The 16,225-nt window shown below is 34.3% G+C and overlaps 1 protein-coding gene across 1 annotated transcript in view; it reads right to left on the bottom strand.

Moving 5' to 3' along the window:
• The window catches only part of LOC111147662 (laminin subunit alpha 2), a 502,086-nt gene that overhangs the window by 228,943 nt on the left and 256,918 nt on the right, over positions 1-16,225 (bottom strand). Inside the window, exons 21-23 of the mRNA XM_022503866.1 lie at positions 15,597-15,872; positions 11,265-11,445; positions 7,873-8,009 (exon numbers count right to left, since the gene is read on the bottom strand). Of these exons, the coding sequence (XP_022359574.1) occupies positions 7,873-8,009; positions 11,265-11,445; positions 15,597-15,872 (594 nt within the window). The remainder of the gene's footprint in view (positions 1-7,872; positions 8,010-11,264; positions 11,446-15,596; positions 15,873-16,225) is intronic.

The following is a 16,225-nucleotide window of genomic DNA, read 5'->3' as shown; positions in this document are numbered from 1 at the left end:
GATTTTTAACAGTGGTTCAAGGTAATCAAAATTTTCAATCAACTTCAAACAACATAATGTTTATTCAGTAAAAATAATGGTATCAAATACAGAACTACTTTTTTAAAAGAAACTTGGTCTATATTCCATTTTGATTTATATCCTGATTAGACATCAGCTTTGAGGTGCCTGGGTGGCTCAGTGCGTTAAAGCCTCTGCCTTTGGCTCAGGTCATGATCTCAGGGTCCTGGGATCGAGCCCCACATTGGGTTCTCTGCTCAGCGAGGAGCCTGCTTCCCACTCCCCTCTCTCTGCCTACTTGTGATCTTTCTCTGTCAAAAAAATAAATAAAATCTTTAAAAAAAGGCATCAGCTTTAATTTCAGTAGATTATTAGAGTTTGGCCACATCACAGGATTTTGTGGATAGAATGGAACCCTCTTATGTTTCTTTAGGGTTTATTCATGAGTCCAAGGGATAGGGTAGATGCTTGGATTCAAAGTTGAACATGCAAAAGTCAGTCATAGAAACTGACAGCACTGTTCATACTCACAAAAAGCTTTGGAACTCTTGAGAAGTTTTTGTTTTGTTTCCAAAAACATACTTGAAACTTAACAGTGCCATTGGCACTTAAAAAAATGTGTCCTGTATAGTTTTTATTTAATCATATGACTAAATGAAATCATATCTCTGAACCTCCTTGAACAATCATCAATATTCTTATTTTCCTCTAGATTATGTATTCTGGACCAGTGCATTCAAATGTTTTACCATATATGTAAAGATGATTAGAGTCTGCATGTGTGCTAAGTCAGCAGAAAAAAAAAAAAAATGATTTCCAGCTGTATAGGGCACTACCATGGAGTCAAACAGGCCAAATTTGGTCATCATGTTCTAGTATTTCTCAGCCCAATGTGACTGATTAGAATGACTCTCACTAACATCAAAATGACCTTATTTAGTGCTCTTAATGGACAGTCAACCCTAATCTTATTTGACCTCTGTCTTGTTTTATTTTTTAATTTTTTAAATTTTATTTTTTCTGTGTTCCAAGATTCATTGTTTATGCATCACACCCAGTGCTCCATGCAATACGTGCCTGTCTTGCATTTAATATGAAAAAATATTCCTTCTTTTTAAACAGTCTTTTAGTTTTTAAGGCACTTACATGGTTTATCTTCTCTTTTTAAGCTGTCAAACTACAAAACCAAAAGCTAAAAAATGAAAACTAAGAAACAACTATTTTCAGACAGTGGATGCCAGGAAGCACAGGACTGTGATTTCTGAGAGAAGGAAAGCAAATGAAGCAGGGCAGGAAAAATTTTCTAGGCTGTAACCCAGAGTTTGGAGAAGCTGAGATAGAATTGATGGGGCCAATAGAATATGTGTCTAAAAATGAGAAAGTCATACACAGAGAGTATTCCAGAAATCTGCAGAAGGTCCTTTAAATCTTTGGCTGAGTACCGATCTGTGTATCATGGGGTAAAAGTCTATGTGGATGAGGGGGAAAAAAATTGGAAAGCCATAAGCTGAAAAAATTCCTAGAACTCACAGAAAGCTTGAAATAATTCCTATTCCCAGCAGCCAGAGTAGAAAGACATAGTAATGCACGGGATAGTGCTCTCGATGCACTTAGCCCCTTAGTAGTGGAACTAAATGACCCTTGGATTAAAGCCTGCTTTAGACCCTCTCTAAAACAAAATGAAACTCAACTAAACCAAAAACTTAAAAGCAAAGCTTAAGAAGATCCAAGTATCAGTGAGTAATTAACCTGTTTGCCAAGGTAAAGTTTAATACTCTTTAAAGGAATAAAATGAAAACCAATATGCAACAATGAAAAATGTACACCTGGCATCTAAGTCAAAATTATCAGGTATGGAGAGAAGCAAAAAATATGATTGATAATCAGGAGAAAAATCAACCATTAGGAATAGTATTAAAATAAAAAAAATTGTGGAATTAGCAGACAATCATTGTAAAAGCTAATATTTATAAATATTATTAAATATTCTAGAGAATAAATGGAAATGTGAATATAATAAGGAGAGAAATGAAAGATATAAAAATATCCAACTAGAAATTTTACAGATTAAAAAATGTGAAATGAAAAAAAAAATAACCAACTATATTAAAAACAGATTAGACACCACAGGAAAAAATATTAGTAGACTTGGACACTTAACAATAGAAACTATCAAAAATGAAGAATACAGAAAAAGTAATAATGAAAAAAATAAACACAATCTCAGTTAGCTGTGGAAAAATATAAAGTGGACCAACATACACATAATGAGTTCCAGAAGGAGACATGGAGGAAAAGAACAGCAAAGTATTTGGAGATGTAATGGCTGGAAATTTTCCAAATTTAGTAAAAACTGTGATCCCACAGATCCAACAGGTGCAACTCACCACATGAGAAATAAATAAGAAAACCACAAAAAGACAGCATAATCAAATTGCTGAAAACCAAGATTTAGGATTTTAAACCTAGAAAAAATATCTTTGAAAACTGAAGGAAAAATACTGTTTTTGAACATACAAAATTGAAATAATCATTGTCAGTAGACCTGAAATACTAGAAGTAATAATAGCAATAATTAGGATGTAGCTAACGGAAGAAAAAAACATGATATGAAATAGTAATTTGTCTGTAACAAAGGAATGAAGAGCATGGGAATTGGTATGTGTAGAAAAACAGAAAAGCAGCATTTTTGCCTTTTAAAAAGATAACTGACTATTTAAACCAAAATCCTAAGATTATAGTGTAGGATATATAATATATAGGAGTAAAATGTATGACAAAGGACAAGAAAGGGAGTAACAAAGGATAAAAAAGGGAAATTAGAGGTCTACTCATAAAGTTTTAAGATGCTAAATATAAAGTGTATATTAGTATTTTAGGATACATTATGAAAAGTTAAGATGTACATCCCTAGACAAAGACAAAAAACATAAAATAAGTATAGTTAATAAGTCAAATGTGAAGATTAAAAAAAAGAATGCAAGAGCAGATAAGGCAAAACAAGCAGTGAAATGTAGACTTAACCCAATGATATTGATATTTACATTAAATGGAAAGGTGTTAAATAATCCAATTAAGATCGGAGCAACAACAAAGATTTAAATATATTCTATATAAAAGAAACATTAAAATATTAGAAAAGAGATGGAATTAATGATAGTTTGGAAAAATGTAAACCAGACAAATACCAATCAAAAGAAAGATGGGTGTTAAGGAGGACACATGTTGTGATGAGCACTGAGTGTTATACACAACTAATGAATCGTTGAACACTACATCAAAAAATAATGATGTATTAGATGTTGGCTAACTGAAAATCATAAAAAAAGTTTCTAAAAAAAAAAAACCAAAACAAAGATGGAACCATGGCTATATGATTATCAGAAAAAAATTTTCTTCAGAAGAAACATTACTTGGGATAAAGAGGGACATTTTATATTCATAAAGGCAACAAGTTTTCAAACAGATACAATAATACTAAATGAGTATCCACCTAGTAATATTATCACTCCAACAAAATACATGAATCAAAACCTGAGTGGACTCAAGAAAAAAAGAGACAAATCATAAGCATTAAAACTCTCAGTTATTGATAGAATATGTACACATAAAAATTATTAAGGATAATTGACTTTTATAGATTTCATCCAATGATACCAGTATACACATTGTTTGCTAGTACATTAACCAAAGTGAACACTATTGTAAGACATAAAACAAATCTCTAGAAATTCAAAAGAACTGAAATAATACAAAATATGTTATATTATAATACAGATATAACAGAAAGATATAGCATACTTCTAATCAATGAATCACAAATAAATAATAAAATAAGTAAGAAGATTTTAACAATGAAAATTTAAACGACATATCAAAATGTGTGGGATGCAACTAAATTAGTGCCTGGGAGGACATTTATAACATGAAATGCTTGTATTAGTAAAGAGAGAAGGGGGGGGGAATCGGAAAGGGAGATGAACCATGAAAGACTGTGGACTCTGAGAAACAAACAGAGTTTTAGAGGGGAGGGATGGGGAATGGGTGAGGCTGGTGATGGGTATTAAGGAGGGCACATATTGCCTGGAGCACTGTGTGTTATATGTAAACAATGAATCTTGGAACACTACATCAAAAACTGATGATGCACTGTATGGTGACTAACATAAACCAATAAAAAAAGGAAGAGAGATCTCAAATCAACAATCTAAGCTTTCATCTCAAGAAACCTGGAACACAAGAGAAAATTAAACTCAAAGTAAACAAAAGAAAGAATTTTTATTTTGTGTAGTTAACAAATTTATTGATTAAGGTTGCTCATATTATTTTCATATTATTCTTTTAATGTATGCAGGATCCTTGTGATGTCCCTTCTTTTATTCCTGATTTTGATTATTTCTTTCCTCCCTTTTAACTTTCTTGATCAATCTTCTTAGAGTATTACCAATTTAATGAATAATTTCAAAGAACCATTTTTTGGCCTCATTGTCTTTTTTCTCAAGTATTTTTGTTTTCATTGTTTTTCACTAATTATGCAAACTCCTTCATAAACTATGAGAAGTTTTCCCAATCTATTTCATGAGGCCAGCTGTACCCCAATAACAAAATTCTACATTAAACTACCAAAAAAGCCCCAAACTATGAAACAATATTCCTTATGAACAGAGACCCAGAGATCATTTACAAAATGCTAGCAAACATAATCTAAAAAAATTTAAAGTAGATAATCCCTCATGATCAAGCAGGATTTATCTGAGGATTGTAAAGTTGGGTCAACATTTGAAAAGCAATTAATGTGATTTACCATATTAACAGCTGAAAAAGAAAAAGATCATATGATCATCTCAATAGATGTAGAAAATTCACTTTGTTAAAATTGGACATATATTCTTTTTTTTTTTTTTAAGATTTATTTATTTATTTATTTGACAGAAAGAGATCACAAGTAGGCAGAGAGGCAGGCAAAGAGAGAGAGAGAGGGAAGCAGGCTCCCTGCTGAGCAGAGAGCGAGATGCGGGACTCGATCCCAGGACCCTGAGATCATGACCTGAGCCGAAGGCAGAGGCTTTAACCCACTGAGCCACCCAGGTGCCCTGGACATATATTCTTGATAAAATTAATTAATAGCTAGGAATAGGAGGAATATACTCAAACTGATAAAGAGCTTCTGTAAATAAAATACAGCTAACAACATACCAACATTCTGAATTGTAAAAGACTGAATGTCTTCTACTTCATGTAAGGAATAAGGCAAGGTTATTTGCTTCCACCTGTGCAAGTCAACATTTTACTGCAATAGGTCAAGAAAGTGAAACAACATTTATACAGGTTGGAAGGGAAGAAGTAAAACTCAATTTGCAGATAGTATGATTGTCTACATAGAAAGTCCTAATGAATCTACCAAAAATAACTAGAATAAGTGTAGCAATGTTGCAGTATAAAAAGTTAAACATAAAAATAATTGCATTTTTAATGAAACAAATAACGTTTTCTAAAAAAATATGAAGCACAATGATAAATTTAACAGAACATGTACAAAACTTACACACCAAAACCTATAAAACATTGCTAAGAAAAAAAATTATAGGCAACTAAATTAAAAATTACATCATATTCATACATTGTAAGATGCAATATTCTTTAATGTTCATTTTTCCCAATTCGACCTGTAGATTCAGTGTAATCCCAATCAAATCCTAGAAGGCTTTTAATAAAGAAACTGATAAGCTACTTTAAAATTTATATGGAAATGCAACAGATCCAAGGTACTCAAAAGATATTGGAAATGAAAAACAATTGGAGAGTTTATGCCACTTCATTTCACACTGTGCTAGAAAGCTGCAGTGATCTAGACAGTACTGTGTTAGTCCAAGGACAGACATAGGTCAACAAAACAGAATAGAGTTCAGAAATGTCTGAAGGACATACACAGTCATTTTATTTTGATTGAAGTAATTCAATGGGGAAGAATAGTCTTTAAAAAATGATATTAGAAAAATTGGATATCCATTAAAAAATGAACTATAACCATTACCTCAAACCATACAGAAAAATTAACACTTAAAATGAAATGTGGACCTAAATGTAAAAGCCAAAACTCTAAAACTTGAAGAAAAGTATCTTTAGATCTTGACTTAAGCAAATATGTATTTCTTAGAAAATAAAAAGCATGCCATGAAAGGAAAAGACAATAAAAACTAGTCTTCATAAAAATTAGATGAAGATACTATAGAGGGAATAAAATGCAAGCTATATAGTGGGAGAAAACAGTTACAGACCATATATATGTTAAAAGACTTGTATCTAGGATACATAAAAGACACTTACAACATATTACTGAGAAAACTAATAACCCAATATAGAAAAGATTTGTATAGATACTTCCCCCAAGAAGATATATAAATGGAAAATAAATAAAATTATTCCCAATATCATTGGACATTAAAGCAATGCAAAGATGTAAATAAACACCCCCAATGAAGTGTTGGGAGGGATGTGGAGTATTCTTGTGATGAGAAATGAAATCGTACATCTACACCTATACTTTTGACTTAAACACCTGTGTTCATAGCAAACTTACTTGTAATAACCTCACACTGGAAATGACCCAAATGCCCCTTAAATGGTAAATACATAAGCCATAGCATCTCAGCTAATGTAATTAAAATTAAAAATACCAATTAAAAATAATAAGCTACTGATAATATGCAACCGTGTGGATAAATCACAAAGGCATCATACGAAGTAAAGGAAGCCAGACCAAAAATAATACTCCCCCCGAGCAAACAAGACAAAACCCGAACAACAACATGGAATATGGCTCAATTTCTATTTATTTGTAGAAGTAACAGAACTACAGCAATAGAAGGAGAAGCAGTAGTTTCCTGGTGCTGATTGAGGGGTAAGGGGAAGTGGACTATAAGGGGACACAAGGCATGGTTCTACAACTGTAATCACTGATCAAAACTTACCACTTTAAATAAGTGAATTGTATTTAATTAGTATTTCATAAAACACTGACAAAAATCCTGAACTCATCAACTTTCCTACCTAAACTTGAGTCTCCTATAATCCTTCTAGCGGTAAATAATATCGTCTAATTTCCTGAAAAGCAAATCCCAGGACCAAATCCTTAAAAACGTCTCTTTCTTAGCTTGCAGATCTATGAGTTTATCAAGTCAGCCCAGCAATAACATAGCCCACTCCAACTTCATGGAGACTCACTGACTGGGTCCACACTTCGATCATCTCTCACTGCTATAACTGCAGCAGCCCTTATGTATGTAACATAACATTATGGAATCTGGTCATGCCACGTTCTATGGTATGCCCATGGGCAAAATGAGGAGTCTTTCAAGCTCAAGGCTGTTAATAGGACTCCACAGAATCCTCTCAACTGCTTCTTAAAAACTGAAACCTACTTAACACGTATTGCATGGAGCGCCGAGTGTGGTGCGTAAACAATGAATTTTGGAACACTGAAAAAAATAAAATTAAAAAAAATTAAAACCTAGTCCTGACTGGGGGGGCAATTACTATAGATTTTTGGCAAATTCCACTAATTAGTTCCTAATTTCCTTGTACTTTGCAGATAGTTCACTGGCTTAGGTATGAAGTTGTTGCTATTTCTGGTTTTATTATAATTTTTCCTCTTTTTTGGTAAGAATCATGAATGAAGATTCATAAATGTGTACTTACTTCATCATATCTCCCACAGGTAAAATGTAAGATAGTGATTGCAATCACTCTTTGCTGATAGTTCTATATTGTTTTAAAATATAATATTGGCTTTGAAATGCCTGCCTATAAAGCTTTAACAAAATAAATTTCTTAAAACATGATTGGATAAAATAAAGCAATCAATTAACTCACCTTACAACCAGTGGTGATGCTGTGGCCCCAGGTATTAGGTGCACATCTAGAACATTTCTCTCCAATGGTATTGGGAGGGCAAATACACTGACCAGTCTTTGGGTCACAGTTATTTCCCAGATGGGAACAGGCACAAGCTTCACAGATGGAAAGAATAGTAAAATAGTAAAAATCTGATAGAAAGTACTGAGTTTATATGGGAATTTGTGTTGTTTTATTTTCCGTATCATGGGTAAGGATCTTCATTTATCTTGTATATCACAGTATTTTCCACAGAACAGTTGATCAATAAAATTATATGGTATTGTTTTTAATAATTTCAAAAAGTAACATATTCTTGGTTTTTCAACTAAGTTTAAAGAAAGAAAGAAATGGAATATCAGATCCTATGCTAACTGTATCTAGATACTATAAAGTTTAAATTTTTGTTTCTATAGTTATTCTAAGTTCAAAACTAATTTTTCTATGCTGTATAGATTAATATTTCCTTCCTGCTGATGACTCCATTTTGCAATAAAAACCAGTAAGCGCAACAGCCTCTGAAACTCAGTGTATCAGGTATATAGTTATAATTGCCATACATCAGGATATTGTAAAAATTTAAAACAGATGAGTTATGTAAGTGTGTGTGTGTGCTTGTGTGTGTATATGAAGATATTTTTGAGTTTTATTTACCACCAGCTCATTCTTTTCAATAGATTTTTCATTTTCTTAGCTATGTTATATGAAGAGTACAAATTTTCAAAGAATGCAAAACTAAGATTTGAAAAAACATTGTTTCAGAGGCGCTTCAAAGTCACCTAAGATGAGCATCGTGTGCTACTTATTAGCTACAGTTGACTCAGTAAGTATGTTTTAGTGCAGTGTTTCAAACTGAAGTGAAAGGGAGAAATACCATAGATACTCGGTTTAAGACAGAAGAAACGAATATTTTAAGAAACCTTTGCATTGATTATATGATGATTAAATCTTTAAATGAAATACATTTAGAATATTTGAGTAAGTTCAATTTTTAAGGGATCACAGTTATCATTGTTCACAGCATTCTATACCAGCTGTGAAAATTGTTTAGTATAATACTGGACATAAACACCAAATAAAGGTTAGCTGTTGTTTTTGTTATTATTATTGTTGCTGATAATTTCATGCCAAAGGACTTAGTTTGTATATACCATTTATCAAGAAGAAAAGTTCACATTATGTTCTAATTAGATGTGCTAAAAAAAGTCTTGGGACGGTTCTATTCATTACCAGCAAATAGAAATTCTCTAAGCAGTTCCTCAGTGGAATCATAAAACTGAGTAGGGAAAAGATTTGAATGATTAGCTAGTTTTTCCCTGCCCAAACAGAATGTTTGCCACAATTCAGAATACTATTAAATACTGATAATAATCATAATAGTGATAAACACTTACATGATGCCTACATGCCAGGCAGTACTCTAAATATTTTAAAGCCATTAACTCAACTAATTCTAAAAAAACCCATGAGCTAGGTATCATTGTTTTCTTGATTAAATAGATGAATTTTGTAGAGAGACAGCAGGACCCAGTCACTCAGTTGAGGTCACATAACTAGTTACCCAGGGAGCCACTAAACCGATCCAAGCTATTTGGTGGAAGTCATATCCTCAAACAGAATGCTATCCTGTCTGTTTGGGGCTGTTTTCTATCTTATTTCTCTGGACTTGAATGCTACTAAGTTTGCATTTTTAATGTTATCCCCATTTCATGATTTCAGATAATGTTCTCTGTCTTACAATTTCTGGTAGTGAATGTATTTGAATGCACAGTATCATTACATTAAATCACATTAACTGAACACATTAGTAAGAGTTGGATTTAAAGAACAGTAAATTTTAGCGGCGCCTGGTTGGCTCAGTTGGTTGGGCGTCCAAATCTTGGATTCAGCTAGGGTTGCGATCTCAGAGCCCTGGGATTGAGCCCTGCCTCAGGCTCTGCGCTCAGCTCAGAGACTGCTTGAGATTCTCCCCTCCCCCCATTTTCTTTCCCCTCTGCTCCTCCTCCTGCTCAGGCTCGCTCTCTCTCTCTCTCTCTCTCTCAAATAAATAAATAAATAAATAAATAAAATCTTTAAAAAAGAACAATATATTTTAAAATACAGCATTTTAATTTTTAGTATATATAGATATTGACTAGAGATCATATATAGATTCTTAGAAGATCTACAGTTATAACTTTCAGAATAACATAATGGCTTATCTTTATGATACAAAGTATATATTGAAAGTGGTTGAGAATATCCAAAAGGTATGGTTTTAAAAACAATTCAAAAGGGGTGCCTGGGTGGCTCAGTGGGCTAAGCCTCTGCCTTCAGCTTAGGTCATGGTCTCAAGGTCCTGGGATGGAGCCCCACATCAGGCTCTCTGCTCAGTGGGGAGCCTGCTTCCCCCTCTCTCTTTGCCTGTCTCTCTGCCTGCTTGCGATCTATCACTCTTTCTCTCTCTCTGTCAAATAAATAAATAAAATCTAAAAAAATAAAAATAAAAATATAAAACAATGTGAGATATTACTCCTGCCACTTCTTACATAAATTTGCTACAATGGTCAATAATGTTTTAAAATCTTACCATGAACTTATCATGGTACTGAGAGGAGTACCATCAGTGTTGAATCAGTGAGTTTAGTAAGCAAAGGTGATACTCATCTAGTGAATGTTGGAATAAGGGTCAATTCCAAATTAGTGGCATATAAATCAAGGCTAATGTTCAATCTTCACTTTCATCCATAGTATGCTATTTCCTATTTTCTTAATTCATGATTTGTGGGAAGAACATGAGAACACTTCTTGTGGGAAATCATGGTTAGAAATCTTCCTGCATTTCCCCAAGAACTAGCAAATACCTAGCACTAATCTGTTTCTTTCTTGGACCATCATAGATTTCAAGGCACATGAAAGTAGATGAAAATGTATTTTTTGTACCTGAAAATGGTATTCTCTTCTCTGATCCTTGTACCAGTTTTGCAATAGGGAAAGGGAACATTGAACTGCATTAACTTGAGAGTGAAGTTTAAACTAAGAGAACACTGGCAAAAGAAAAACTGAACATTTGACTTTCAGGCTAGAGCAGCCGTTGAGTGAGTGACTGGCGGTCACAGACAGGGAGGCATACAGCAAACTTGAAACCTGCTGATGGATTTTTTGAGTACTTGCAAGCTGTTATTTATAGGGCAATGTTTCACACTGCAGTATACTTTTAGTTTATTTAAAATAAATATACATTACTTATTAGTTTAAATATTTTGGATCATGTATTTGTTGTCAAGGTGCCTCTGCTTTCAACTCTGGGAATGCAGAAGAACGAATTGCTACAGTTGCCAAAATGCCAAAACCAGAGAATGAATGCAGAGGGCTTAGTTTTATTTACAGACCTGTGCAGCCTCCTTCTTGGAAGTTGAAATAGCCACGGGCACAGCGGTCACATTTCTTTCCTGTCACTCCAGGTTGGCACCAACACTGACCGCTTTCTTCACAGTCAAATGATTTCGACCCAAAAGAATTGCAATTGCAGGGAACACACCCCCTCCCTGATTGTAGGCCAAAGGTTTCAGGCTGGCATAGAAAAGGAAAGAGAAAAATTAAACTTAAATTAATTAACTCATTATCAAACAACATGCACAGCACAGAAAGGTAAGGTAGGAAAGAGGAACCTATGGGTTGTTGAGGTTCTTCACTGATGTTAGGACAATGAGGTTGTAATTTGACTAATGGATCCTTTTCTACAAAATCCAAAAAGAAGAGTATGATTATTTTAAAATTTTATCAGAGTTTACAGCAGAATTAGGGTACTATCCTTTCTGTCTGCTATGTTTTCACCAGTCTTTCCCATACTTTCCAAGATTTTAACAGCAATGTGGGGAACTAATCTAGGGGGTGTTACTTATATTTTAATTGAAACATTTACTTGTTTCATTCCTAATAATCTGAATTGATTAATTTGAGACCTTATAAACTCCTTCTGCTTGTTAAAAATGTTTTCCATATTATTGACCAGAAGCCTACAATTAAAATTAATGTTTTTCCTCTAATATTTGATCTAATTTTTGTCATCTCTCCATAAATACTTCTAATTATCATTCTAGGGCTTACATTATAGATATAACTTAGAGATTTATGCCTATACTGACAAAATAATTGGTTTACGAACATCTAGTTTCTGGGGTTTCATTTTAACAACTAAAATTGATTTGAGAGGGCACACATCAAAGCACCAGATTAGGTAGATGAAAGAAAACTTTTATTCTCTGTTGAGTTATTCTTAAGCATATCTCTTATCTATGCATAACAAATAACTTTCTATGATCAGTTTTCATTACCAGCTTTGGCTTGAAGCACATGTTATCTGACCTACAGTGATGATGTTAGAAAGTGTGGATGGATTAAAAATTACCTCTACTAGAAAAATGAAAAGTGCATAGCCTACTTAAAGTACAACAGGGTTGTATTTTAAAATATGAAGTGTGTCACATTATTATGATATTTTAATCTGGGAAATTAGTCTTGGTAATTACTTCTTTGTAAAAAATAATTCCTATTTGGGATTATTAGACTTAACAGTTACTTCCTGGTAAGAATAAATCTTGCTATTTAATGGGAGCCACCCAAAGAGAAACAAATAAGGCTCATTATATATTCTTGCCATTATTGTTAACAGTATGAAAAACAGTTCTAGAAAACAAAATCACACTGAAAATTACTCTCTTAAAATGAGTATAGCTAAGAAAAGTTTTGGTTTTTAAGTATAAAATGGGTTGATGGAGTTTAATAATCATTTAATCTTTGTATTTACTGCTGGCTTTATTTTTATTTCCAGTTCAAATTCAGATGTCATCATATGATTAAAGAAGAAACTGTGTTTGTGGAATCGCTATATTGTACACCTGAAACTAATGTAACACTGTATGCTAACTCTACTGATACTGAAACAAAATTTAAGAAATAAATAAAGAAGAAAGTATCAGTTCTAACAAATGGCTTAACATACAATTTTGAAATTAAATTTCATTATATAAGAAAAGATTAAGATATATATGATTTTTATTTATAAAAAGCAATTAGCTGTAGAAGTCTAGATACCTGACCTAGAGAAATAATCAGAAATTGAGAAAATGGGTTAAAGTATGAGCATACCCATTACAGTATTATTTATGAGAGTAACTTCTCAGTGTTAGAAAGTTGAATGAATTAAATTTATAGCATTCATGCTATAAAATAATATGCCAACATTAAAATCTGTTTTGAAACAGTTTTAATGATAGGAATATGCTTAGGACATAGCATTATGCAAAATTTCAAAAAGCAGAATACAAAATTATATACACACTATTATTCCAATTATATACCTCTAACAACACACATACCATTCAGACACACACAACTAGAAACATATGTACATAGAATAAAAGACTAGAACATACTACATTAAAATTGTTTTTAAAAATTCAAATCATAAATATATTTGCATTTCTTATGCAAAGTATTTGCATATATTTCCTAAATTTTCTTAACTTAGATATCTGAATTGTAGAGAAAATATGTTAAGTTCATCTTTATTTCTTAAATTTTTTTTCACTTGGCATATCTATGTATCTTTAATGGATATATCTATACAGTATTAAATAAACTTCCAAATCATAGTTATTAAGAAAATTTCAAAGTTCATTATGTAAAAAATATGTAAGAAAAAATATCTCTACCATACTTTTCAAATATTTAAATAATGTAACTTTAAAGAGCTAAGTTACACCATAGAAACAAATTTCATCAACAAAATTTTAATGAATTTAAAATTTCATCAACAAAATTTTAATGAATTTAATGTACAAAAATTTAATTCAGAGACTAGGGAAAATTTTTGTAGTAAACAAATTCAAAAAGTAGACATTCCTAATCAGTAATCGAGATTAATGAGGTAGAATGAACATGAGAAACAGTCCCTATCCAGTGTCAATGAGAAGTTTGATGATCTCCCAGAAATTATTTTCACTTGGGGTAATAATGACAATGAGCAAGTATTGTGCTTGCTGGGTGCCAAGCATTGTTCTGAAACCCTTTGCAAACATGAATTCATTTAATCCTCCAGACAATCCTGGGAGGTAGTTATTTCCATCACCTTTCAACAGAGTGAGGAAACTGAGGCCCAGAAAGGTCAAGTAATTTAATCAGCAGTGGGAATGTGGTGGGCTGACATCCTCCAGTTTTTCTCTTATGGATCCACTGGAGAGCTCACTCCAGGTCATGCTTCTCCAAGTCAAAGACTGATGACAATAAATTACTAGAGCCTTCCTGCCCAATCCAGGATGCCTCTCTAATGGCTAAAGGGTGCTCGGGCACTCCCCTTTGGCCTGGCAAGCATTTGGCATTTTGGAAGAATTTAAAGAATGAGGCTCTTCCAACCCAACCTTCCTTCCTTTTCTCCTTTCACTTCCACCTGGCCTGCACCACAGGAGAAGTCTCCCTGCTCGTCATGCTCTCTCCTCCTTCATCTTTTATAGGCATTTCCTCCCCAAATCTCTTCACATGTTGAAGGATCCAACTGACACAAACCCTACACAATGGGTCCCACTACAGATGAAGCAGGTGAATTACAGAAAGAGTGAAGAAACAGTCTTACAGCTAGGATGTGGTAAGACTGGGATTGGACCTGAGGCAGTCTGCTATCAGAACTAGTGTTCTTAAAATATCAACAAAGAACCTAGAAATAATGCTTTTTTCTTTTCTTTTCTTTTCTTTTCTACTCCTTTGCTTTTTACTTTACTCTCACCTTCTTCTATCCATTACCTGCTGCTCCCCCCGCCCCCACAGGCTATGATTCTTCTCTGGCAAGTCTTGTGTCCTATAACTCTGCAGCAGGGTCCTGGACCTAGTTTTCCTCCTTCCTCCTTCTTTCCCTCCCCTTCCTCCCTTTCTCTCTTCCTTTCAGTATTTGCTTTCTTTTGCCTTTTAAGATGGGGGCGGTGGGGTGCTAAACTTCTGTAGTAGAAAACATGCTTCCTTACTTTATGTATGTGGTATATTTGCAGGATGTGAAAATGTGTGACTTGTGGTAACTATGGGCAAAATTATGATGTGGAAAAGCCCCAAAGCCATCAATTATGATGAAATGTTAGCAGAATGTCAGACCAATGGGCTACATTTTCTTGGGAAAATCACTTTCTCTGCTAGATATCCCTTCATTTGTTCATTCATAGAAGTCAATTTGCTTCAAATGATGCCTGCAATTCCTCCCACTTCTAAGATCATAGGCTTCTACAAATAAGCTTTCGTTTCTCCAGATCCATGGTTAGTTGAGACTTTTATGAAACTTGAATATACTTATAAAAATACACTGATAGGGGTGCCTGGGTGGCTCAGTGGGTTAAATCCTCTGCCTTCCGCTCAGGTCATGATCCCAGGGTCCTGGGATCGAGCCCTACATTGGGCTTGGCAGGGAGCCTGCTTCCCTCTCTCTCTCTCTGCCTGCCTCTCTGCCTACTTGTGATCTCTCTGTCAAATAAATAAATATTATGTCAATAAATAAATAAAATATTTTAAAAAATGCACCGATATAGCTCCTTCCAAAGGCAAGGCTGGAAGCAGGAATTGCCTAGTGTTTACATTTACAGCTGGCACACTGAGCAGCCATGATTGGGGAGCAAGGCCATCAGGGAAGGTCTGCTGCAGCACACGGAACACGACATGCGGAGGCATGAGCCATGCACTGCCTCGGCGATTACCGGAGCGGGGGCCCGATAGGCTCCCCGAGGGCACCCGCTGGAGCTGCTGACAGCCCACCTCTGAGGAGGCCCCAGCACCCGCTGCGCTCTCTGTGACCGCTCCTCCTGCTGCTGTGCCTGCATGCTGAGGTGGCACTGTCGCCCTACGAAGCCAGATTTACACGCACATCTTCCTGTCCCATCACACCACGGCGTCACAGAGCCAACGGGATTGCAGTCACACAGCACACAGAATTGCTTCTCTGGCTCCCACCACATACCGGGCTTTAAAAGCCAACAGAAAATAGAAAGAAACAAAGGAACAAAAGAGCATTTGATATTATTCAATATCGACGCAGATGATATTCTCAAAATGACTACAGAGAGGCCGCTTTGCCATCTGAGAAATGCTTGTTCTGTTGAACAGTCTTTATCACCAAAATACATATTTATAAGAAAGAGGTAGTGTGGCTCCGTCGCCCTCATGGAGGGGTTGAAGGTGCTTGCCATCCGGAAGGCAGGGTGATATGCTTAAGAACAGAGAGCAACATATTTGGACTCTTTTATTTCCTTTTAGAAAAAACAATGTCTCTAAAAATATGTGGATTAGCTTCTCTACTGGAAACTTTAGTTAAGTA

The sequence above is a fragment of the Enhydra lutris genome, unplaced genomic scaffold (genome assembly GCF_002288905.1).
Source record: "Enhydra lutris kenyoni isolate GAN:26980312 unplaced genomic scaffold, ASM228890v2 scaffoldscaffold17, whole genome shotgun sequence".
Taxonomy (NCBI): Eukaryota; Metazoa; Chordata; class Mammalia; order Carnivora; family Mustelidae; genus Enhydra; species Enhydra lutris.
Note: the sequence above shows the minus strand (reverse complement) of the source record. Positions and strands in the feature narration are given on the sequence as shown.